The following is a 23,617-nucleotide window of genomic DNA, read 5'->3' on the forward strand; positions in this document are numbered from 1 at the left end:
CATGACTATTTTAAAGGAGTTTGAACTTTGTCAGTGTTTATATATCAAACGTCAGCCAGTCCAACAAAGTCTTTGTTCTTCATGTCTGTCAACATAAAAAGGAAATTCAAAAATGACTATCTTTCATTTGTCAAAAACGTGTCAAATGTGTATTAAAAATTACTCACCTTTTTTGGGGGTGAGGGGGTGGGGGGGTGGCTTGGAGCCCTAACAGTAACTGGACTGAGTTTTGTGGAAATCAACTCTCTTACACGAAACATATCTGCATGAAAATATTGTAATTTCTTGTGCCAAAAGATCTCCTTCTGCAGTTTGTCCTTTGGTTTAACAGGAGTCTCTGGACATGTGTGCACGGGAGAATGAGTTCAAAAGCATCTGGTTCTCCCTCTGCTACTTCCACGCGGTGGTCGCTGAGAGAAGAAAATTTGGTCCTCAAGGTTGGAACAGATCGTATCCCTTTAACACCGGAGACCTGACCATTTCTATCAACGTCCTCTACAACTACCTGGAGGCCAATCTGAAGGTACATTACCCCCCCGCCCCCCTCTCTTTTCTTTCCATTCTTGTGCAGGTGGTTTGCAAAGAATACTGTTTGGAGTCTTAATTGGAAATGTGAACTCGTGTGACACCCTGAGGCGCTTTTGGCGGAGCAACATCGTCTCTCTTTGTAATTGCCAGGTGCCGTACGACGACCTGCGCTACCTGTTTGGCGAGATCATGTACGGGGGTCACATCACCGACGACTGGGATCGACATCTGTGTCGAACTTACCTGGAGGAGTTTATTAAGCCTGAGATGATGGAGGGAGAGTTTTTTCTGGCGCCTGGTTTCCCCTTGCCTGGCAACATGGATTACAACAGCTACCACCAGGTGAGGGAAACGTTGCCACCAATTGGACAACATGAAACCATTTAGTAAAACCATTCCCACCACCAAAACCACAAGAAAGAAAAGGAAGAGAACGTTTTGTACAGTTGGATCAGACATTGTGTAAATGGTAAGTGATCCAGAAGAAAGTTCAGGTCCCTCCACCTACTTGTTCCCAGGGGGCTTTTCTGTGCCCTCTGCAAATTAATGACCGCTTCAAACGGCTCTGACCGAACAGCTATAATTAATAGGTCTTTCTCCATCATTCTTCCCTGGGCACTGTGTGGACGTATACAGTTCAATGCTAAATCAATACCAATAAAACTATGTGTGGGTCCCTGGGAAATTACAGATTGTAGTTTAGTTATATTAATATGTCTCACAGGCAGAGTTGTTCTGTGGGTGGAAGAAGTTTCTCTGTTGGTATAAAGTAATCTATCCTAAAAGGCAAGATGCATCGCCTTTTATAAGTTCACAGTAAGACGATGCAGAAATGATATTTTGTCTAATTATTGTGGTAGTGTTTTATAGACTGTAATTCAAGTACAAAAACAACAACATCAAAGATTTTGATGTTGTTTCTGTACAAACATGTTTGACGAATGGTGACTGTTGCATTTTATTGCTGTCAGGCATTTAACCATACATCTGAATTTTTACTCATTTTTGTTTTCTTGTAAGAATCAATGGTATTGATCAGACTTGATGTTTGTCTGTGGTTCCATTGATGAACATCTAGTTAAAGTATTAAAAAAAGTGAATGTGATTATCAGTGAGTTTACATTCAGAAGCAAAACTTTAAAAAAAATTTTTGCTTACAAGCTTTTGTTTCAGAGAGATAGAAAACTGCCTGCAATAACATCTGTACTGTTATTTCACCCAATTATAAAAACTCTGTCCATGTATACTGGAGTATTTCCCCAAACCAAAAGCCTATTCTGCATTTGTTTTTCATTTAGATGTCAACAATATCTGCAATACAGTCGTCACAGTAGGCAGATTTAGAAACAAACCAAAATAGTACAGTAATATTTATAAAAATGAAACATTCAGTAAAGATTACTATTTAATTTAGCTTTCAGTGATTTCCACGTTCACTGTCCATTTCAAACCTTATATTTGTACTGTTATTTGTTCACCTGTCATTTATTGGTTTATTTGTATTTGGACAATTATTAAATGTTAACAAATACCAAGCTAATTTGCAATATCCACAAGGGGAAAAAAATTACATTTTAATATACAATGTTTAAAATCAAAAATGCCAAACAGAGTTAAAACACTACTCATTAAAAGATAAAAATTCAAAATTGAAAATGATTGTTCTTGTCATGAAAACAAATGTTTGTTTTGATTATATTTTAACCTAATGCAGAACAATAAAATAAATAAACATTGTATTGGAAGAACCAAAAAAGAGTTTTTGTTTATCAGTGTGTGGAGTAGATGTATGCAATGGATTTTGAATGATGAGTTACAAAAAAGTACAAATATAAACCAGCTTAAAAACTGTTTAAAATGGAGCTTATTGGGAAATATGTAATATAAGAAGAATGTTTCAGATGGATATTCAAATGTACAATTTTAATCATATCTGAACTGGATTTAAGTAAAACCAACAAATTTGAACCAGCATTTTTTTATGCTGGTTCAAATAACATTTCTTGAAAGTGTCCTTTGACTTTTAAACCTGCTTAGCCAACTTTAGGGAATCGTGCTATTGTCTGGCTGCTGCTTCACCTCAACATGCCGTCACTTTTTCCTGCCCCTCACCTTCATTTATCACTGAACACAAACCCTAATTGACTGGATTAAATCAGCAGCGATTAAAGTTTGTGTGTGCTGTGGCCCACGGTGATGTAATATGTGAGCAATAATCGGTTCAGATTCCTCCCATACGTTTTCCAGTGGAGCCAAAGAGGAGTGGGATGTTTGATTTGGATTTAATTTCCCCTTAGTCTGTGGACTGCTCAGTGAGCACATATAGATGTATTAAGTAGCTCTGTAGGGAGAAACTGCAGCTTTTTACTCTTCGCTGTCACAACACGGCCAGGCTGAGCCAGGAAGGAGTTTGACCGGAGAGCCGGGGCTTTTAAATGCCCTCTGGGTACCAGAAGGCCATCACTTCCACTGTAACCATCCGGGTGGAATTTCGCACACATCCACCCGAAACATTTTTGTTCCTCCAACATTAAACACACGCTATCAGTAAAAGTTCGACAGGAAGGATTAAAGAGATCAAAGCAGCAACTACAAAGAGATCCTGTACTAAAAGCCAGGTTGTTTCTAAAACTTTCATCCTGACATCAGAGGAACTTTTTTTTTTTTTTAATGCAACTCACCAAATAAGCACTTTTTTATTTCTATTTGATTTTTATTTTGCACTCAGTTTAGAAGCATGTGTTTTCATTATGGAGTAGCAGATGCAAAATGCAGCATTTCCATCTTCTTTGTGCCGTCATCTGTTATCAGTTTAATTGTTTGAATAAAACTCCTTCAACTCTGTGGTGGTTCTTCTCTTTTTTTGTCAGCAGTTCTATTGAAGAAAAACCAGACATGAGATTTAAAAAGCTGCTTATCACATTATTGAATAAGTTGTCTTGCTGTGCTGCTCGGTGATGTGCAGACCTGTGAAAAAGTAAGAACAGAAAAAGAAAGGTATCAATTTCTGTAAAAGAGAATCTCTTATAGATTACCTCTGATTTAGCTTTTTTTTGTCGTTCACTCTGAAGGAATCTTGGCCCACTCTTCTTTGCAGCAATGTTTTAATGCAGCTACATTGAAGAGTTTTTTTGGCATAATCAACGTCTCTGAAATCATTCCGGGCTTTGAATAGACCACCTCAAAACTCCAGTTTTGTTTTGTTTTTTTGTTTTGTTTTTTTTTTTTTGCCATGCAGAGGTCAAACTTTTGGTGAGCTTTGGATTATTGTCCTGCTGGCCGAACAGAGCGACTGAGTCACTGAGAGCCAGATATTCTCCCTCAGTCTATTATCACCTGTAATCACCCTAACTTGTGTTGAAAATTGGTTAGATATAAATAGAATAGAGTAGAATTACATTACCATCACCCTATTTACTAAAAGTTCTTCTTCTGTAATCTGTTAGTTCTATGCCTAATGCAGTTGGACGCACAAGTTCAAAAAATGGATACTTGCCAGTTCTTGGCAATTGTGAGACAAGCCTATGTAGATATATATTATGTTTTTTGGTTGGTTGTGTTGTTGCTTTGGTATTCTCTAATGGACACCGATTTTTACCCACTGTCTTTCTTATTGTTACTTCCATGTTGTTCTGGGTTTTTTGACCTCCTGGATGAGTCATCAAGATGCTGTTTCTGTAATTTTGTTTTTGAACTATTCCTTGTTTTCTCTGTTTTTGGATAGTGACTCACTGTCCCAAAATCTTCAAAGTGGGGCTACAATTCATTCTCCACTGAAAGATTTCAATAGATTTATTTATCTCCCCTTGTTGAATTTCTTTAGTTCATGGCATAATATGCCACTTTTTTAAAGATGTTTTTTTTTTATTATAGATTTTTCAAACTATTTCCATCAGGCTAGCAGATTCATGACATTTCTTGATTTTACAGATATAACAATAACCATGCTAGAGTTTAGGTAGGGAATATGACTTTCCAAACAATGTTATTAAACAGCGTTTAATAACATTGTTGCATCATAAACTTATGAGTCATGATGCAACATGAACGAAATCATATTTTTCACCTAACGGCAGAGAGATGCTAATGGTGTCTTTCCCCTGATAAGTCAAACAACTATCTTAAAACTATTTGTTTTGTGTTACTTAAGTTTCTTAACATTTGTTTCATGTTCCGAAACACTTAACTGACATAAAAAATCAAAAATCGATAAAATAGTCATGGTGTACAAATGAGAACAGAACCATCTGTTTGATTCCATCTCTGTCTGTCATTTCTCCTTCCTCAGTACGTTGACGACACGCTGCCTGCAGAGTCGCCTTACCTGTACGGCCTTCATCCCAACGCAGAGATCGGCGTCCTCACGCAGACGTCAGAGAAGCTTTTCCGCACCATGCTGGAGATGCAGCCCAGAGACGGAGGAGTCGGAGAGGGAGGAGGAATGACGAGCGAGGAGAAGGTAAAAGTCCTTGAAACTCAATCTCGTGCAGAAACGAGAGAAAAATCGACTCGACGATTACGCTTGAAGTTTGTTGCATAGTCGGCGATGAAATATCTGCAGGCTTGTTTGGTGTCTTTATATGCACAGCTTTCAGATACAGCTTTAGGTCAGCTTTGAAATGTATTTGGATTATTATCCTTATCAAGTTTGTAAAACATCTTCCTACCTGTTCTTCCTTCTTTTCACATTCTTCTGTCCTTCTTTTATTTTTTTTTACACTTTTCGAAACGTTCCAAGTAAATGCCGACAGGTGCAATTACAACATTTTATATAACAAATTCCGTCTCCTGTTCAGCATATCTCATTGCCCCCGTTCAGCACTGAACAAAATCTGAGCATCTAGAATAAAAAGACTTGCATATAAGGGTAGCCCTTATTTAAAGACGATAACCTCCAGCAGTCTGTCAGCTGTTTGCCTTGCGTGAGGCTAACCATCTTACAAAACCCCCGGAGCACCGAATCTGAAATAGATGATGACAGAAGGTGACATTTTCTATGCTTCCTGCACAATGAATTGAAACTAATTTTCAAACCAACTGTTTGGGGCCTGGGAAAGCTCAAAGGAAGAATTGTACAGAGATGACATTTTCTGGTGTGTTTTCTGCTCGAATCCACCCTGAAATGAAGCTTATTTGAGTGTAAAAGTTGAAATAAATATTGTGTCACAGAGGCCGTGGTGTTGCATAGGGGCTTCGTAAAGAGACTGTCACTTTGTTAATAATAACAAAGAAGGGTCTTGGTTGCCTGACCGTTCTCTTTGTTGAAGTCATTACATCTGCTGCTGTGGGCTGTAAAATAATGTGATGGTTCTCTGTATTTCTGGGGATTTTTTTGCGAGTGGATGATGATTTTATTCTCAAACAATATATTATGATTTTTCTAAAANGCTCTCCAGTCTGTTTGCATCCACATACGAGTTTGAACCATATCAGAGTTTGCTGTACTTGAAAATACAGTCTCAATGCAAACAGACTTCATGAACCCAGGCATCAGTGCCAACAACCTTGACACCTCTCCAGACTCCTTTAAAAATAGTGAAATCGACATTACCACCTGTGTAGATAGGAATCTACAAAATAATTGAAAAGGTTTTTATTTATCCAGGATGCACATTTACTTCTTGTTACTCCATTACTTTAAAATATTTTTTCTTTTACATAGCAAAAATGCTGAGATGCGATTACTTACAACTGGTGGAGGCTTCTTCAATGTTTTAACTGTCTTGGGATGCAATTCATGTCTGAGTTTCATATTAATACCTCCAGACAATGCTCAGAGGAACTTATTAGCACGCTGAGACAGACTTCCCTATGACCAGAAATATTGTAGGCCTTTTAATATTGCAAGTTCTCATAACACTAGATCTCATTAAACCCCCCATATTTATACATTTGACGTATACACTTGTCAAAAATATGTATGAATATTTATGGATTTACCCATTTGGATTATTAAACTATGCAAATGACAATAAAAAAGAATCCTTTCAATTACTACTTCCTCCTTTTTTTTATATTACACAAAAAGCCTTTTGGACAAGCCCTGCACAGACACACACACCCACACCCACACGCACACACACGTCAATTCTTGGTTTTCTCCCATTTTTTTTGGGAGCATTTTTTACTATTTATTTGACTATATTTAGTTACTCTCATGGAGTTACGGTGACTTGGGAAGGTATAGACCCAGAGCACCAGATTTCCCAGAACAATACGAGTGTCCATTGTGTGGGATCAAAATATCTGAAGGCAGTTGTTTTTTATTTATTGTTGAAGAGGTTTTGTTCTTCTCTTCGTTCTGAGTCATAGCTGAGACAATACAATGTTCACTTTCATGAAGCTGCCAAATTACAATTGTTACAACAAACAAAAAGTACAGTCGTCTCCTGGCTGCTCAGTTTCCTGTGACCTACGCAGGGCATAAATATAGGCATTGCTGAAGTGAAGCTTGATGTGGTGAACACTGGCGGGGGCGGAAGGATTACCTGAGGACAGACGTCTGAACAAGGCCAATTTGCAGCTGTGTTATCAGGGAAAAGCTAGACGATATTATGCTCCTGGTTCATTCTGCGGGCTCCATGGTTAGAATGGATCTGTGTGCCACAGTGGCCTCCTCAAGTGTTTCTCTACCTTATCGGTTCTTTGTCTGTTTCTAAGCCTTACCATTACCTCAGTGCTTTGCTGCCAATGCATCTTCGCCCGCACCATTACCTGACCTCTCGGCTACGTCCCGATCCATTTCCACAATCCTTAGTTTGCTGATGTGTATCTTGCCTGATAAGTGCGACTTGTTTGTGAGCCCGGCCTTATGCAGAGGCATGGGGAGGTCTGCCGAGGTTAGGCTCGGAGAATATTCTGGTCATGTGTTGTCGGTGAGACTTAATCAATGGCCGCCTGATTCTCTGTTATGGACCACCCGCAAGCCAAAGCCAGAGCTAAGCCAGAGAAATAACATTCTTTTTTCTTTGGTTTTTCTGCAATTCACTGACCTGCCTCTTGTTGCAGACCACTGTCAAAAAAAGATATAACTTGCATCACTAAAAGCTAAACCCTAGAGAGTGCCTATGGATTTCCAATTCCTTATTGGTTTGTTGAGCCAATCATTCTTTGTGGGTAATCAGACACCAAAGATGGTTAACTCTGGCAGTTCATTGATATGGAAATGTCCTTTCAGTTCGTGTTTGTGAATGCAGGGTATGAGTGCATGTGCGTGTTTGTACCAACAATCTTGCAGCATTTTGTTTCTCTCCAGTCCACAGGTCATGGATAGGGAGGTTATGCATCTCTTTCAGCTGGGTTGAGCAGAGGAGCGCCGTGCAGAATATTAACTAAACCTCAAACAACGACCGTGTGTGTGTGTGGCAGTAAGCCTGCACTCTACTTATTCACTCTGTGTGCACATCGTAGCAGTCAGCTCCCCAGGGCACTGCAGCAGGGGGGAAATGTGGGGCCTTTGCTATGATACACAGCTTGCTACATGCTAAAGTAAAGAGACTCCACTCTTCTGGTTTCCATAAGGGTTGTTGGGATGCTTATTTAACCGACTCCCCCGCCCCTCTGGAGATTACAGTGCCATTTACGTTTCTTTTCTTTTTTTCTTTTTTTTCTTTATTTGCCTGTCTAGAATAATGAGCCCAGGAGACAGTTGGAAGCTGAAAGCGCCTGACAAGTTGTGACAATTAAAAATGAATCTCATGGTTGGCTTTATTGCAATCCAGTCACCTTCTTGTCTCTGTTACTGTGCTGCATCAGGGAAGATTTGACAAAATGAAACTGTTCACAGAGCCCTCTGCCACAACTCTGTACCTCTTACAATGGGGTGTGGAAACAATTATTGGTAAGGCTGCAATGTTGCATTCAGAGACTATACAGTCTTTGTATAGTCTTGTTGTTGCTGTATCACTTTAAGGTATTATTATGAGCCCCTGATATTGAGGTGGATGCAGGGCATCAAGCTGCATAAAACCTTGGTAGAAGACTGATTTGGAAGTAAAAAATTAAATTGTGTGTTGAGTCGCCTTATTGAGTTGAGTTCATTTTAAATGGCATTTATACCTCATCTAACTGGTTAGGCTAATGGTTAGCCGGTTATTTTCTTTCAGTACTTAGAAAGTAGTTTGTAAAGGCTTGTACATTCTCCACAAGAACAGATAAATGGGTTCCTTTACTCAAGGTTGCAGTCACAAGAACTAAGAGATATTTCCTACTTCACAACGACTCAAATGTATATCTAGTGAGTCTTAATAAGTCTCTCCAGTCGCAGGGTTTGTCACTGTAGTACCCGTGGTCACTTAGATTTGTTCAGTTACACAATACTTGCTGGACACCACAAGAAAATTATGTTCTGCTGAGAACAAGCTGCAAGCATTCCCAAACCAGTTGTCCAATGATAGAAAATCCTCTGTTCCTGCAAGGTATCGAATGGTTTTATAGTTTCACTCAGAAAACGCAGCAAAAACAAGCTGCAAAAACAGAGTGAGCTCATTTGGTTCTTACAGTCCTAGGAGGAAAAACAGATTTTGCTCTTATTTGGAGATATGTACACCTTGATAGTCTTTTTCAAAGTGTCATCATGACTATTTTAAAGGAGTTTGAACTTTGTCAGTGTTTATATATCAAACGTCAGCCAGTCCAACAAAGTCTTTGTTCTTCATGTCTGTCAACATAAAAAGGAAATTCAAAAATGACTATCTTTCATTTGTCAAAAACGTGTCAAATGTGTATTAAAAATTACTCACCTTTTTTGGGGGTGAGGGGGTGGGGGGGTGGCTTGGAGCCCTAACAGTAACTGGACTGAGTTTTGTGGAAATCAACTCTCTTACACGAAACATATCTGCATGAAAATATTGTAATTTCTTGTGCCAAAAGATCTCCTTCTGCAGTTTGTCCTTTGGTTTAACAGGAGTCTCTGGACATGTGTGCACGGGAGAATGAGTTCAAAAGCATCTGGTTCTCCCTCTGCTACTTCCACGCGGTGGTCGCTGAGAGAAGAAAATTTGGTCCTCAAGGTTGGAACAGATCGTATCCCTTTAACACCGGAGACCTGACCATTTCTATCAACGTCCTCTACAACTACCTGGAGGCCAATCTGAAGGTACATTACCCCCCCGCCCCCCTCTCTTTTCTTTCCATTCTTGTGCAGGTGGTTTGCAAAGAATACTGTTTGGAGTCTTAATTGGAAATGTGAACTCGTGTGACACCCTGAGGCGCTTTTGGCGGAGCAACATCGTCTCTCTTTGTAATTGCCAGGTGCCGTACGACGACCTGCGCTACCTGTTTGGCGAGATCATGTACGGGGGTCACATCACCGACGACTGGGATCGACATCTGTGTCGAACTTACCTGGAGGAGTTTATTAAGCCTGAGATGATGGAGGGAGAGTTTTTTCTGGCGCCTGGTTTCCCCTTGCCTGGCAACATGGATTACAACAGCTACCACCAGGTGAGGGAAACGTTGCCACCAATTGGACAACATGAAACCATTTAGTAAAACCATTCCCACCACCAAAACCACAAGAAAGAAAAGGAAGAGAACGTTTTGTACAGTTGGATCAGACATTGTGTAAATGGTAAGTGATCCAGAAGAAAGTTCAGGTCCCTCCACCTACTTGTTCCCAGGGGGCTTTTCTGTGCCCTCTGCAAATTAATGACCGCTTCAAACGGCTCTGACCGAACAGCTATAATTAATAGGTCTTTCTCCATCATTCTTCCCTGGGCACTGTGTGGACGTATACAGTTCAATGCTAAATCAATACCAATAAAACTATGTGTGGGTCCCTGGGAAATTACAGATTGTAGTTTAGTTATATTAATATGTCTCACAGGCAGAGTTGTTCTGTGGGTGGAAGAAGTTTCTCTGTTGGTATAAAGTAATCTATCCTAAAAGGCAAGATGCATCGCCTTTTATAAGTTCACAGTAAGACGATGCAGAAATGATATTTTGTCTAATTATTGTGGTAGTGTTTTATAGACTGTAATTCAAGTACAAAAACAACAACATCAAAGATTTTGATGTTGTTTCTGTACAAACATGTTTGACGAATGGTGACTGTTGCATTTTATTGCTGTCAGGCATTTAACCATACATCTGAATTTTTACTCATTTTTGTTTTCTTGTAAGAATCAATGGTATTGATCAGACTTGATGTTTGTCTGTGGTTCCATTGATGAACATCTAGTTAAAGTATTAAAAAAAGTGAATGTGATTATCAGTGAGTTTACATTCAGAAGCAAAACTTTAAAAAAAATTTTTGCTTACAAGCTTTTGTTTCAGAGAGATAGAAAACTGCCTGCAATAACATCTGTACTGTTATTTCACCCAATTATAAAAACTCTGTCCATGTATACTGGAGTATTTCCCCAAACCAAAAGCCTATTCTGCATTTGTTTTTCATTTAGATGTCAACAATATCTGCAATACAGTCGTCACAGTAGGCAGATTTAGAAACAAACCAAAATAGTACAGTAATATTTATAAAAATGAAACATTCAGTAAAGATTACTATTTAATTTAGCTTTCAGTGATTTCCACGTTCACTGTCCATTTCAAACCTTATATTTGTACTGTTATTTGTTCACCTGTCATTTATTGGTTTATTTGTATTTGGACAATTATTAAATGTTAACAAATACCAAGCTAATTTGCAATATCCACAAGGGGAAAAAAATTACATTTTAATATACAATGTTTAAAATCAAAAATGCCAAACAGAGTTAAAACACTACTCATTAAAAGATAAAAATTCAAAATTGAAAATGATTGTTCTTGTCATGAAAACAAATGTTTGTTTTGATTATATTTTAACCTAATGCAGAACAATAAAATAAATAAACATTGTATTGGAAGAACCAAAAAAGAGTTTTTGTTTATCAGTGTGTGGAGTAGATGTATGCAATGGATTTTGAATGATGAGTTACAAAAAAGTACAAATATAAACCAGCTTAAAAACTGTTTAAAATGGAGCTTATTGGGAAATATGTAATATAAGAAGAATGTTTCAGATGGATATTCAAATGTACAATTTTAATCATATCTGAACTGGATTTAAGTAAAACCAACAAATTTGAACCAGCATTTTTTTATGCTGGTTCAAATAACATTTCTTGAAAGTGTCCTTTGACTTTTAAACCTGCTTAGCCAACTTTAGGGAATCGTGCTATTGTCTGGCTGCTGCTTCACCTCAACATGCCGTCACTTTTTCCTGCCCCTCACCTTCATTTATCACTGAACACAAACCCTAATTGACTGGATTAAATCAGCAGCGATTAAAGTTTGTGTGTGCTGTGGCCCACGGTGATGTAATATGTGAGCAATAATCGGTTCAGATTCCTCCCATACGTTTTCCAGTGGAGCCAAAGAGGAGTGGGATGTTTGATTTGGATTTAATTTCCCCTTAGTCTGTGGACTGCTCAGTGAGCACATATAGATGTATTAAGTAGCTCTGTAGGGAGAAACTGCAGCTTTTTACTCTTCGCTGTCACAACACGGCCAGGCTGAGCCAGGAAGGAGTTTGACCGGAGAGCCGGGGCTTTTAAATGCCCTCTGGGTACCAGAAGGCCATCACTTCCACTGTAACCATCCGGGTGGAATTTCGCACACATCCACCCGAAACATTTTTGTTCCTCCAACATTAAACACACGCTATCAGTAAAAGTTCGACAGGAAGGATTAAAGAGATCAAAGCAGCAACTACAAAGAGATCCTGTACTAAAAGCCAGGTTGTTTCTAAAACTTTCATCCTGACATCAGAGGAACTTTTTTTTTTTTTTAATGCAACTCACCAAATAAGCACTTTTTTATTTCTATTTGATTTTTATTTTGCACTCAGTTTAGAAGCATGTGTTTTCATTATGGAGTAGCAGATGCAAAATGCAGCATTTCCATCTTCTTTGTGCCGTCATCTGTTATCAGTTTAATTGTTTGAATAAAACTCCTTCAACTCTGTGGTGGTTCTTCTCTTTTTTTGTCAGCAGTTCTATTGAAGAAAAACCAGACATGAGATTTAAAAAGCTGCTTATCACATTATTGAATAAGTTGTCTTGCTGTGCTGCTCGGTGATGTGCAGACCTGTGAAAAAGTAAGAACAGAAAAAGAAAGGTATCAATTTCTGTAAAAGAGAATCTCTTATAGATTACCTCTGATTTAGCTTTTTTTTGTCGTTCACTCTGAAGGAATCTTGGCCCACTCTTCTTTGCAGCAATGTTTTAATGCAGCTACATTGAAGAGTTTTTTTGGCATAATCAACGTCTCTGAAATCATTCCGGGCTTTGAATAGACCACCTCAAAACTCCAGTTTTGTTTTGTTTTTTTGTTTTGTTTTTTTTTTTTTGCCATGCAGAGGTCAAACTTTTGGTGAGCTTTGGATTATTGTCCTGCTGGCCGAACAGAGCGACTGAGTCACTGAGAGCCAGATATTCTCCCTCAGTCTATTATCACCTGTAATCACCCTAACTTGTGTTGAAAATTGGTTAGATATAAATAGAATAGAGTAGAATTACATTACCATCACCCTATTTACTAAAAGTTCTTCTTCTGTAATCTGTTAGTTCTATGCCTAATGCAGTTGGACGCACAAGTTCAAAAAATGGATACTTGCCAGTTCTTGGCAATTGTGAGACAAGCCTATGTAGATATATATTATGTTTTTTGGTTGGTTGTGTTGTTGCTTTGGTATTCTCTAATGGACACCGATTTTTACCCACTGTCTTTCTTATTGTTACTTCCATGTTGTTCTGGGTTTTTTGACCTCCTGGATGAGTCATCAAGATGCTGTTTCTGTAATTTTGTTTTTGAACTATTCCTTGTTTTCTCTGTTTTTGGATAGTGACTCACTGTCCCAAAATCTTCAAAGTGGGGCTACAATTCATTCTCCACTGATAGATTTCAATAGATTTATTTATCTCCCCTTGTTGAATTTCTTTAGCTCATGGCATAATGTGCCACTTTTTTAAAGATGTTGTTTTTATTATAGATTTTTCAAACTATTTCCATCAGGCTAGCAGATTCATGACATTTCTTGATTTTACAGATATAACAATAACCATGCTAGAGTTTGGGTAGGGAATATGACTTTCCAAACAATGTTATTAAACAGCGTTTAATAACATTGTTGCATCATAAACTTATGAGTCATGATGCAACATGAACGAAATCATATTTTTCACCTAACGGCAGAGAGATGCTAATGGTGTCTTTCCCCTGATAAGTCAAACAACTATCTTAAAACTATTTGTTTTGTGTTACTTAAGTTTCTTAACATTTGTTTCATGTTCCGAAACACTTAACTGACATAAAAAATCAAAATAAAATAGTCATGGTGTACAAATGAGAACAGAACCATCTGTTTGATTCCATCTCTGTCTGTCATTTCTCCTTCCTCAGTACGTTGACGACACGCTGCCTGCAGAGTCGCCTTACCTGTACGGCCTTCATCCCAACGCAGAGATCGGCGTCCTCACGCAGACGTCAGAGAAGCTTTTCCGCACCATGCTGGAGATGCAGCCCAGAGACGGAGGAGTCGGAGAGGGAGGAGGAATGACGAGCGAGGAGAAGGTAAAAGTCCTTGAAACTCAATCTCGTGCAGAAACGAGAGAAAAATCGACTCGACGATTACGCTTGAAGTTTGTTGCATAGTCGGCGATGAAATATCTGCAGGCTTGTTTGGTGTCTTTATATGCACAGCTTTCAGATACAGCTTTAGGTCAGCTTTGAAATGTATTTGGATTATTATCCTTATCAAGTTTGTAAAACATCTTCCTACCTGTTCTTCCTTCTTTTCACATTCTTCTGTCCTTCTTTTATTTTTTTTTACACTTTTCGAAACGTTCCAAGTAAATGCCGACAGGTGCAATTACAACATTTTATATAACAAATTCCGTCTCCTGTTCAGCATATCTCATTGCCCCCGTTCAGCACTGAACAAAATCTGAGCATCTAGAATAAAAAGACTTGCATATAAGGGTAGCCCTTATTTAAAGACGATAACCTCCAGCAGTCTGTCAGCTGTTTGCCTTGCGTGAGGCTAACCATCTTACAAAACCCCCGGAGCACCGAATCTGAAATAGATGATGACAGAAGGTGACATTTTCTATGCTTCCTGCACAATGAATTGAAACTAATTTTCAAACCAACTGTTTGGGGCCTGGGAAAGCTCAAAGGGAGAATTGTACAGAGATGACATTTTCTGGTGTGTTTTCTGCTCGAATCCACCCTGAAATGAAGCTTATTTGAGTGTAAAAGTTGAAATAAATATTGTGTCACAGAGGCCGTGGTGTTGCATAGGGGCTTCGTAAAGAGACTGTCACTTTGTTAATAATAACAAAGAAGGGTCTTGGTTGCCTGACCGTTCTCTTTGTTGAAGTCATTACATCTGCTGCTGTGGGCTGTAAAATAATGTGATGGTTCTCTGTATTTCTGGGGATTTTTTTGCGAGTGGATGATGATTTTATTCTCAAACAATATATTATGATTTTTCTAAAAATCCGGCCCAAAATTAAAATTGCAAAAGGAAAAAGGGGAACAAAAAAAAGGCAAAAAAAATAAAGGATCACAACTCTCTGAGGATGTTCGGTTAGTTATTTTGCCTTTGTCTTTGCAGTTTTTATTCAGCTTAAAAAACTGAATATCATGAATAAACTTTTTTCAAATCAAGTATAGTGAAAAAAATGGTGGAATAATGAACTAAGACATAAGAAATCCAATTAGTGTGATTAGTGGCTCTGTTGTGTCGCCTTTCTGACAACTTGAATTCTCCAAATTTAAGCAAAACTTAAGCTTTCTGTCAGAGAAGCATTTGTTTTAGAGTCTAAGATCTGTGCTACTCAAACAAAAAGACATAATTCTTCATTAGAGTAGTTAACACAGGATGTTTTTAGGATAATTTTTCTTTGATTTCCGACATAAATTATCAGTTGGATTCAGATAGTTTCCTGGCTACATCATTGAGTGAATTTCTTTCTCTCTCATAAACAGAAGTTATGTCTGTCTTTGCTTGGTTGTCAATTGTCATATTTGGCATGTATTTACATTTTGTAGGAAGTTGACCTCAACCCTTTCATGCATGAATTATGATCCTTTGTGTCTGGATTTTTTTCCCAGTTTTTAAGGCATAAAAAAGGTAGGAAAAAAAAGGGGAAAAAAAAAAAAAAAAAAAAAAAAATATAATTGGTTAAAAGAACAAATGGAAATTTCCCCAAAAAAAAAAGTGGTAATTGAAAAAATAAACAAGAACAATGGTCCTTAAGGGGTAACCGAAGGCAAAAAGAAATTTTTTTTACCTGCAAGAGTCGTCTACAGTAGAAGGAGGGACCAGGTCGGTCGGCAGGCTTTATTGTCTGTCGGCCATATTGGATTTAACAAAAATAATTTCTTGCATTTGCAACTGATGGCCAGTAGTTGATGGTGTATTTTATGATGCACTAGTGTCCACTTCAGTGGTCTGTGTGCATTTATAACATAAAAATTCACAAGAAGCACAAGAAAAAGGCTTTTAGAAAGCTGTCCACTGTAGTGACCATTATGCATGAAAGGGTTAACTTACGTAATGCTCACTCCACCATTTTAAATGGTCAAATGTAAAATGGCCAGTACTTGTCTTTATCTAAAGCTCTTCACTCTACATGCAGTCATCAAGTTGAGTCAAGTTCCCTACTGCTAAAATGTTTCACTGAAAAAAAATAATTGAAATAACTGCGACCCTTGTGTTCATGCTGACGCATTTATAGTAGTAGTTATAGATTCTTGACATCAAACATAAAACAGTCTCATAGGCCAATACAGACTGACTCATAACTGTATGAATGCCATAATAATGTCTAAATGTTAATGATTTCCTGTTCTTTTCCCTCATTATTGAAACCATCGACTGAACTTGCTCTAGTCCACACAGGTTCTAGTTGGGATCCTAACTAGATTTCCCTCATCTGTAACTTATGACTTGGGTCTTTTTTCAAACAACGGCGAAGTGTCGACAAATTGAGAAACCAAATGACTGTCCCCGTCTTTTGTAGATCTTTAGCTTTCTTTCTTAGATCTCCATCATGTTCTTTGAAGTTTATATGTGAGTTTATCCAGTCAGTGAAGCAACCAGCCATGAACTCTAAGTGAACACAGGTTTTAGGATGGGTGGAGACGATTAACAATAAATTAAATCTTGTTCACCCAGTTTTTGCTTTATATATATATAATATATATATAAAATTGAAGCTGTTTAATCTGAAAAGAAAAAAATATTTAAATGAACCATTAAAGCCTCCTGATGAATGTAAATCATCCCAGAGATGGGCGAACCTTAATCTCACACAGCGACTGTATTGTCAGCTGTGACTCACTCGCTCTGTGTCAGTATAATTATGGACCAGACTTGTATATAAAACTAATAAAGAACCTGGTCAAATATCTGCTCTGTCATAACACTTTCCAAACACGGTCTCTTAAAATGTCACTGAAATCCAATCTGTCAGTGATATCCCTGAGGAGCAGTAAGCTTAGGTGATGCTATTAGGACAGCATTTCCACCAGATGGATGCCGCTATGCTGCTTACATAAGCATTACAGCAAAATCTCACTGCTTTTAATTCCTACACACTTGCTCTGTTCGCGTAAGGCATAATGACAAAAGCAGATTTTTATTTATTTATTTATTTTGTTAGTATACACTATGGACCACAATAATAACTTCATCTAACGCAGGACTTCAGAAAAATTGGTTCAAATTGGCTGTTTTAGTTTACCTCTGCTTCTACGGAAACTCCTAAATGCAAAATATATGACTCTGCAGCGCCTAATGAGCTCTTAAACACTAAAGCTGTTCATATACGGCCCATATTATCTTTCTACTGTACGCCTTCAAAGTAAGCGTGTGAATCAGCATACTCGCTAACTTTGTGCAGATTATGCCAGAAAGCTCCACATGGACTCATCTGAATTTTTAAAGTCACATTAACTCTTTTACTGAGTCAGCCTAATTAAATTTTATTGCAAAACTTAAGGAAACCATACTATCCAAACAGCTCACAGGAAAAAAAATACGATGCTTGTGTTTTGAGTAAGTTAGATGATCAGTTCTTTAAAAATGCTGCTGCGTTGACCAGCATAAGGAAAATGGACCATAAATCACTGCACTGGCTAACCTGATTGTGAAGGGATCTATTAAACAATTCCCGGTAAACAGACGTTGTCCCGTCTATTTCTCCTAAAACTTCATCTATTCCAACGAAGCACGTCCAAGTCGGGAAAGTCCGGGAAACCTTGTCTTTCTGTTTGAGCTGTTCTTCCTAATTGCCTTATCCATCACTCCTCATCCTGTCTTTTGCAGAATCTGACCTGAACGTCGACCCCAAGAGGCAGGCCCTGTTCCTGCTCGCACATTATTTTAATTCTCAGTAAAGACGGTTTGACCTTTTCTGGGCTCATGGTTTCCATTATGAGTTCAGAATGTACAAAAAATTACTCTTTTGTTGTTTATCTTATGTCAGTTTATTTACCACTTTCCACTTCCTTTCCATAAAGATTTTGTTTTGCTGTATGTATTTCTATACTGATAATTCTTTGTGTTGTTTTTTCCTCTAATCCATTTTCTAGAGGGAAGTCTGACTTTGTGTTTTTATTTGATTTTTGTTCCTTTTTTACAGGGTGTATATATAGTGAAAAAGCACACTCGCTGTACTCTTGGATTATTTATTAAAGTGATTTTTTTTTTGTTTTGTAATCATATTGTTTTTTATTTTTTAATATAAATCCAAAGACTGATATACTGGACTGGCTGAGTTATTGGCTTGCTTCGTCACACGGCCCTGTGGGATCAAACATTTTACCGCTAAATGTTCTGTGGAGCCCTGGTGTGTATCCATCCGTCGATGTGTTATGATGTGACCTTTCTCGCCGAGAAGACGAAGAACTCCTGTCTTAACAAACAGCCATGCGGAGAGTATCAATGAGCCCCACTCGGTATTCAGAGTACTCGCTGGCTGCCAGACCCAAAATCAGCTATTCTATCAGAAAATTCCAATAAATATGATGACCTCGTATCCTTTGTTCAGCACCTAATCCACTGATTGATCGCTCACGCTGCTTGTTCTCAGAAACTGTTGACGAAGACATTATCTTTCCTCACTTACCCACAAAAATGACGTGAGCATCGATTTTGTAGAGAGATTAAACTGTAGAAATTAAAATTTGTTAGAAAAAAAAGAGATGGCACTGCAGAATATATCCTCATGAATATTTATAGTATTGTCTGGCTGAAACTAACTTTCAGGCTGCCTGTGTTGGCAAGTGTGAGTTTATCCGACTCAGACAGTTCATCTCTCTCTTTTTTCTTTTTGTCAAATTTTTAAAGAGACATTCACCTCCCTTTTGTTTTCCTTTCTCTCCCTCTTTATCAGGTGCGCTCGGTCCTGGAAGACATTTTGGAGAGGCTGCCAGAACAGTTTGACATGGCGGAGCTGCTAGGGAAGGCCGAGGAGAGGACTCCATACCAGGTGGTGGCGCTGCAGGAGTGTGAGCGAATGAACGTCCTCACCCAGGAGATCAGACTTTCTCTGAACGCTCTGAACCTCGGACTAAAGGTCAGAACGGTTTTATCTAAGCAGAGAAGAGGGGGGGTATTAAAGCCCACTGGGTTTTCCATGACGAGCTCAATTTTGTGTCGACCTTTGTGTGGCTGTAAAGTGACCATGTTTTTTTCAGGTGAACTAATTTAATCTGTATCCTTCAATCTTTAAACTCGCTCTGTCAAAGTAACTTAAAAACAAAAGTTAAATCAGAAAGACGCAAGCAGAAAACTTGTGAAGTGTCGGAGAATTATCCTTCCTCCATTTAGGTTCTGGATGAGGTTGAAGAAGAGTCAGTGAGTTTATTTCATGAATTTCATTTATTAAGACTAAAATACAGCTGGTCCATTATTTGTTCATGCTATCCTTAGCGGCTAACAGCAAAATGGCACATAACAATAGTTTCTAGTTTTCTTTGTTGGGTTCTCTCTAAGCTACGGCCTGAAGAGGACACCCCCCAACGTGTCATTTCCTTTAACCTTAGCTTTGCTCTCGTGTGCTCTGTGTTTGTGCATGAGTGTATAAACGAGCGTGCAAATAACTGAACGACACATAATTGTTTATTCTCAACAGAAGTTAAAAACATTTAAAGTTAACAAGCAAAATTTTTGACATAATGAAACAGACTTGAGCATTGATACCACTTTTTATTTTTTGTCAGTAAGAAAAGAAAGACTTAATCAGGAGTTTCTGTCATGTACAGGCCAAAGAAGGAGCCAACATTAACTTTGGAGGAGCTGCAGAGATCAACAGCTCAGGTGGAGGACCTGCTCCAACTATTAATGGTGCACCCACAAATCTGGCTAATGTTGAAGAACTGCAAAAAGAATATAATTCTTGAAATAAAGCCACTAATTTCAAGTGGCTTTATTGAAATTAATGTCAATTAAATGGAATCTGACATTAAATGGCAAAGGGGTTCTGGTGAGAGATTTTGAACATTTTGCATCCTTTCCTTACTGGCCATCAGCTGCAAAGGCAAGAAATTATTCTTGTTAAATCCAATATGGCTGACAGACAAAAAAGCAGGCCAATCCCTCCTTCTGCTGTAGACGACTCTTGCTGGTAAAAATATTGTGACATTACATAACCCCTAAAGAACAATACTACTGATGAATTTTTCAAATAACTTTGTATTTGGAGAAAATTACAATTGATCACCTAAAAAAAAAAATAAAAAATTATACATTTATTTTTCCTACTTTTTTATGCCTTAAGAAAATAAAAAAATGAAAAAAATCCTGACACAAAGGATCATAATTGATGCATGAAAGGGTTAATATCTATTCACTACGTTGTGTACATTTGTCGAATAAGTCTCCAATTAAATACAATGAAGTTGAAAGTTGTAGCCCATGTGGAAACTGCTACAAGCCAGAGTTTTGGGATATGTGGCTTGACATGACTAAAAACCAAGGAGACATCTGTGTCAATGTGTCATACATGGCTGACTCATCTGTTAACACCGAACAGAAAAAGTAAGACGGACGGAGGGGGGGGGGGGGATGTGTCAACGTGTTTCTCAGGAGTTATGAGTCTTCGATCTCCCGGCTCTACAAGCTTCAATAAACTGCTTCAGTGATTTAAAAGTCGTGTCGACTATTGTAGCAGAAAATGGAATCATGTTTTGCCTGCATGGTGGAATAAGTAGGAGCCATCAGGGTGTTAGCCTTGATGCTCTCTCTGTTGCATATTGTTTCAATCGGACGGTCATAACTGGTCAGGATTTTTGTGCTGTGCGGGACGCTGGGATGAATTAGTGATCCGATGAAAGTCACACACACGTTAACTATGCGTCAGGCAGAGTATCATACATTTTATCATGGCGTTTTCCTTTAGTGTCAGCTAGGTTTTTGGTGACCTTGTGTCATTCGTCCTTTATCTTTTATGTTCAACTCTTTTGAGACTTATTTCCAATTAGCAGCTGACGAGAAGTCAGATAGGGAACTCCTGGTTGCTCCCTGGAGGCGAGAACAGGATCACAGTCAATCACGTCTTTAAGAGGTTTTTAGCTTTTTTTCAATAACAATCAAAAACAAAGAGCCAGTTACACATTAGATTTTTCACATGACAGCAACCAGCCTCAACATGAGCTAGAATGACAGCAGTGTGTGACTAACTGCAATGAAAACACTCGTCTTTTCCCGCTGCATCAAACCACAAATACAACTTTATGCCATTTGCTCTTTATTTTTTAAGCAATTAGTAAATAACCAGAGTTAGTTTGTTTTTATGGATTTCAAATGAGTTTCTATGAGATCTGCGACATTTTAGAGTGAAAAATCATGAAGTGGATGATTGAAAACACGGATAAAAAAGTACAGTATAAAATAAGTGAAATAATGTGAAGTGCATATTATTGCCAGTAGTTCAGCATGTGAACAACTTGAAGTAGAAAGCTGTGTAGCAGTTTTGATCTCATTACCTTTTGTCTGATGGCAGCAGTTTAATAAAATGTTAATGGGGGAGGTTTTGAAGAGTCCCTGAAAATGTCCAGATTTCCTGCAGCTGCCCTGAAACAGAACCGGGAGAGCAGGTAGGAACACGGCAACGACCTTCCCAGCTCCTCTCCGTACGGTCCTCTTTGTTTACCAGTAGCAGCATCCCGGTGGTGTTCCAAATGGGGGATAGCTTAATGCTATCCACTTTCTCTGCTGCAGGAATCTGTGCTCAGGTCATGGCCTTCTGAAGTCAATGATCATCTGATTTGTTTTATTTGCGCCGAACACCAGATTGTTTTCTCTGCACAAGGCCTCCAGGTGTTTGGCCTCCTTCCTGTAAATTGATTTCCCCCCCCGATGAATCAGTCCAACTATTGTAGTTTCATTCACCGAATGTCCAGATTCTCCTGTTGTGTGATTGCACAGCTATAGTCTAAACTCAATTGTGAAGTCTAAGTCCTACTTCCATGTATGATTAATTGATGTTCTTCTACACAGAGCTCTGTAAAATAAGAGTACAAATCAGGACTTGATTCATAAAAAAGAAATATTTTGTTGATTTGTACACAACTGTTCGCCTCAGAACAAAGAACATCTTCAGAAAGTTATTTTCCAGTAGTTTTGCTACATTTAAATCCTACATTGTATGTTGAGGCAACAAAACGCCAATGTCTCAAAAATACGAGGGAACGTTGTTGGACCGCGAGCTTCACTGGACGGGTCAACATCGACCCCATCCTGGTTTTGACAAGAACTAACTAGTGCGTGGTTGATGTGTCCTTCTAGAGCTGTTTTCTGTTTTTTTAAAAGAAAAACAAAGGTAAAAGATTTTAGCTCATCTGTCTTGCGCTGTTCGCCGATCAGGGAGAGCTGACCATGACCAGCGAAATGGAGAATCTACAGAACGCCATCTTCCTGGACGCCGTTCCAGACAGCTGGGCTGGACGAGCGTATCCCTCCACGGCCGGTTTGGCTCTGTGGTTCAACGACCTCCTGGCCAGGGTCAAGGAGCTCGAAGCCTGGTCGGCGGACTTCATCTTACCCCCTGCGGTGTGGCTGGCCGGCTTCTTCAACCCCCAGTCTTTCCTCACAGCCATCATGCAGGCCATGGCCAGGAGGTAGAGTCGGTCAGGATGTTAAACAAACGGCCTCTAGCTTTAGCAGAATAACTGGTTTTTGTTACCTTCCCGACAGGAACGAGTGGCCTCTCGACAGCATGTGCCTGCAGTGTGATGTCACAAAGAAGAACCGGGAGGACTTCAGCTCGCCTCCTCGTGAAGGAGCGTACGTCCACGGACTGTTCATGGAAGGAGCACGGTGGGACTCGCAGGTATCACACAGGAGATACTCAGACAGCTCTCGTTTCTGATTTATTTAGAATTTGACAGCCGATCTTTATTCAGTTTTTAACTGAAAAAGGAGCAACAAACTTTAACAAGTGATTTATAGTCACCACAAATCATTGGACTTTTTGTTTTGCATTTATTAATTAATTTATGACTTGTGCATGTGCAGTTCATTCTTTCGTTTAACTACCCACAATGCATTTGTGCACTTTAAATATTTTAAGTGCAACTATATCCCGATGCGAGTTGCAGAAGTTTTTTCTCTCTCGTAGCTTGATTTATTTTGAAACCTGCCTGACCTGGAGGTTTGTGTCATTCTTTTGTTTTGTGTTGCGTTGTTTCTGGTTTGTACACTTTTCCAGTTTCCTGCTGCGTTTCCACTGACCACATAATTGTGCCATATTTACAAAGAAAAAAAAATACATTTTGGCCCTGGGATGAGGTGATGATTTTTTTTTTTTCGCCATATCTAAATTTATTTATTTTTCCAAAATTGCAATGGAAACAATTTTTTCGCATCTCACGAGTCACATGATCAGCAGCCTGATGTTGCCACTGGTGCAAACCACAAAGAAGAAAGCGACAGGAAGTAGCTGGAAGATCATGGCATGTTTTTTTTTTTAATGACGTGTCACATGAACAAACTTTAGTGTGATTTTGATTGCATCTCTTATTTAATGGAAACATTGCAATCACAAATTTTTTTTTTTTTTTGACTTTAGCAGAATTTGGCAAAGTTTTATGCACA

The 23,617-nt window shown here is 38.6% G+C and overlaps 1 protein-coding gene across 1 annotated transcript in view; it reads left to right on the forward strand.

Moving 5' to 3' along the window:
- Nucleotides 1-23,617, forward strand: part of dnah9 (dynein, axonemal, heavy chain 9) — a 173,313-nt gene that overhangs the window by 145,370 nt on the left and 4,326 nt on the right. The window contains exons 72-77 of the mRNA XM_016676322.1: nucleotides 332-523; nucleotides 679-870; nucleotides 4,817-4,987; nucleotides 18,915-19,097; nucleotides 22,388-22,641; nucleotides 22,718-22,853. Coding sequence (XP_016531808.1) covers nucleotides 332-523; nucleotides 679-870; nucleotides 4,817-4,987; nucleotides 18,915-19,097; nucleotides 22,388-22,641; nucleotides 22,718-22,853 — 1,128 coding nt within the window. The remainder of the gene's footprint in view (nucleotides 1-331; nucleotides 524-678; nucleotides 871-4,816; nucleotides 4,988-18,914; nucleotides 19,098-22,387; nucleotides 22,642-22,717; nucleotides 22,854-23,617) is intronic.

Source organism: Poecilia formosa, unplaced genomic scaffold, assembly GCF_000485575.1.
Source record: "Poecilia formosa unplaced genomic scaffold, Poecilia_formosa-5.1.2 Scaffold4, whole genome shotgun sequence".
In the NCBI taxonomy this organism is placed as follows: domain Eukaryota; kingdom Metazoa; phylum Chordata; class Actinopteri; order Cyprinodontiformes; family Poeciliidae; genus Poecilia; species Poecilia formosa.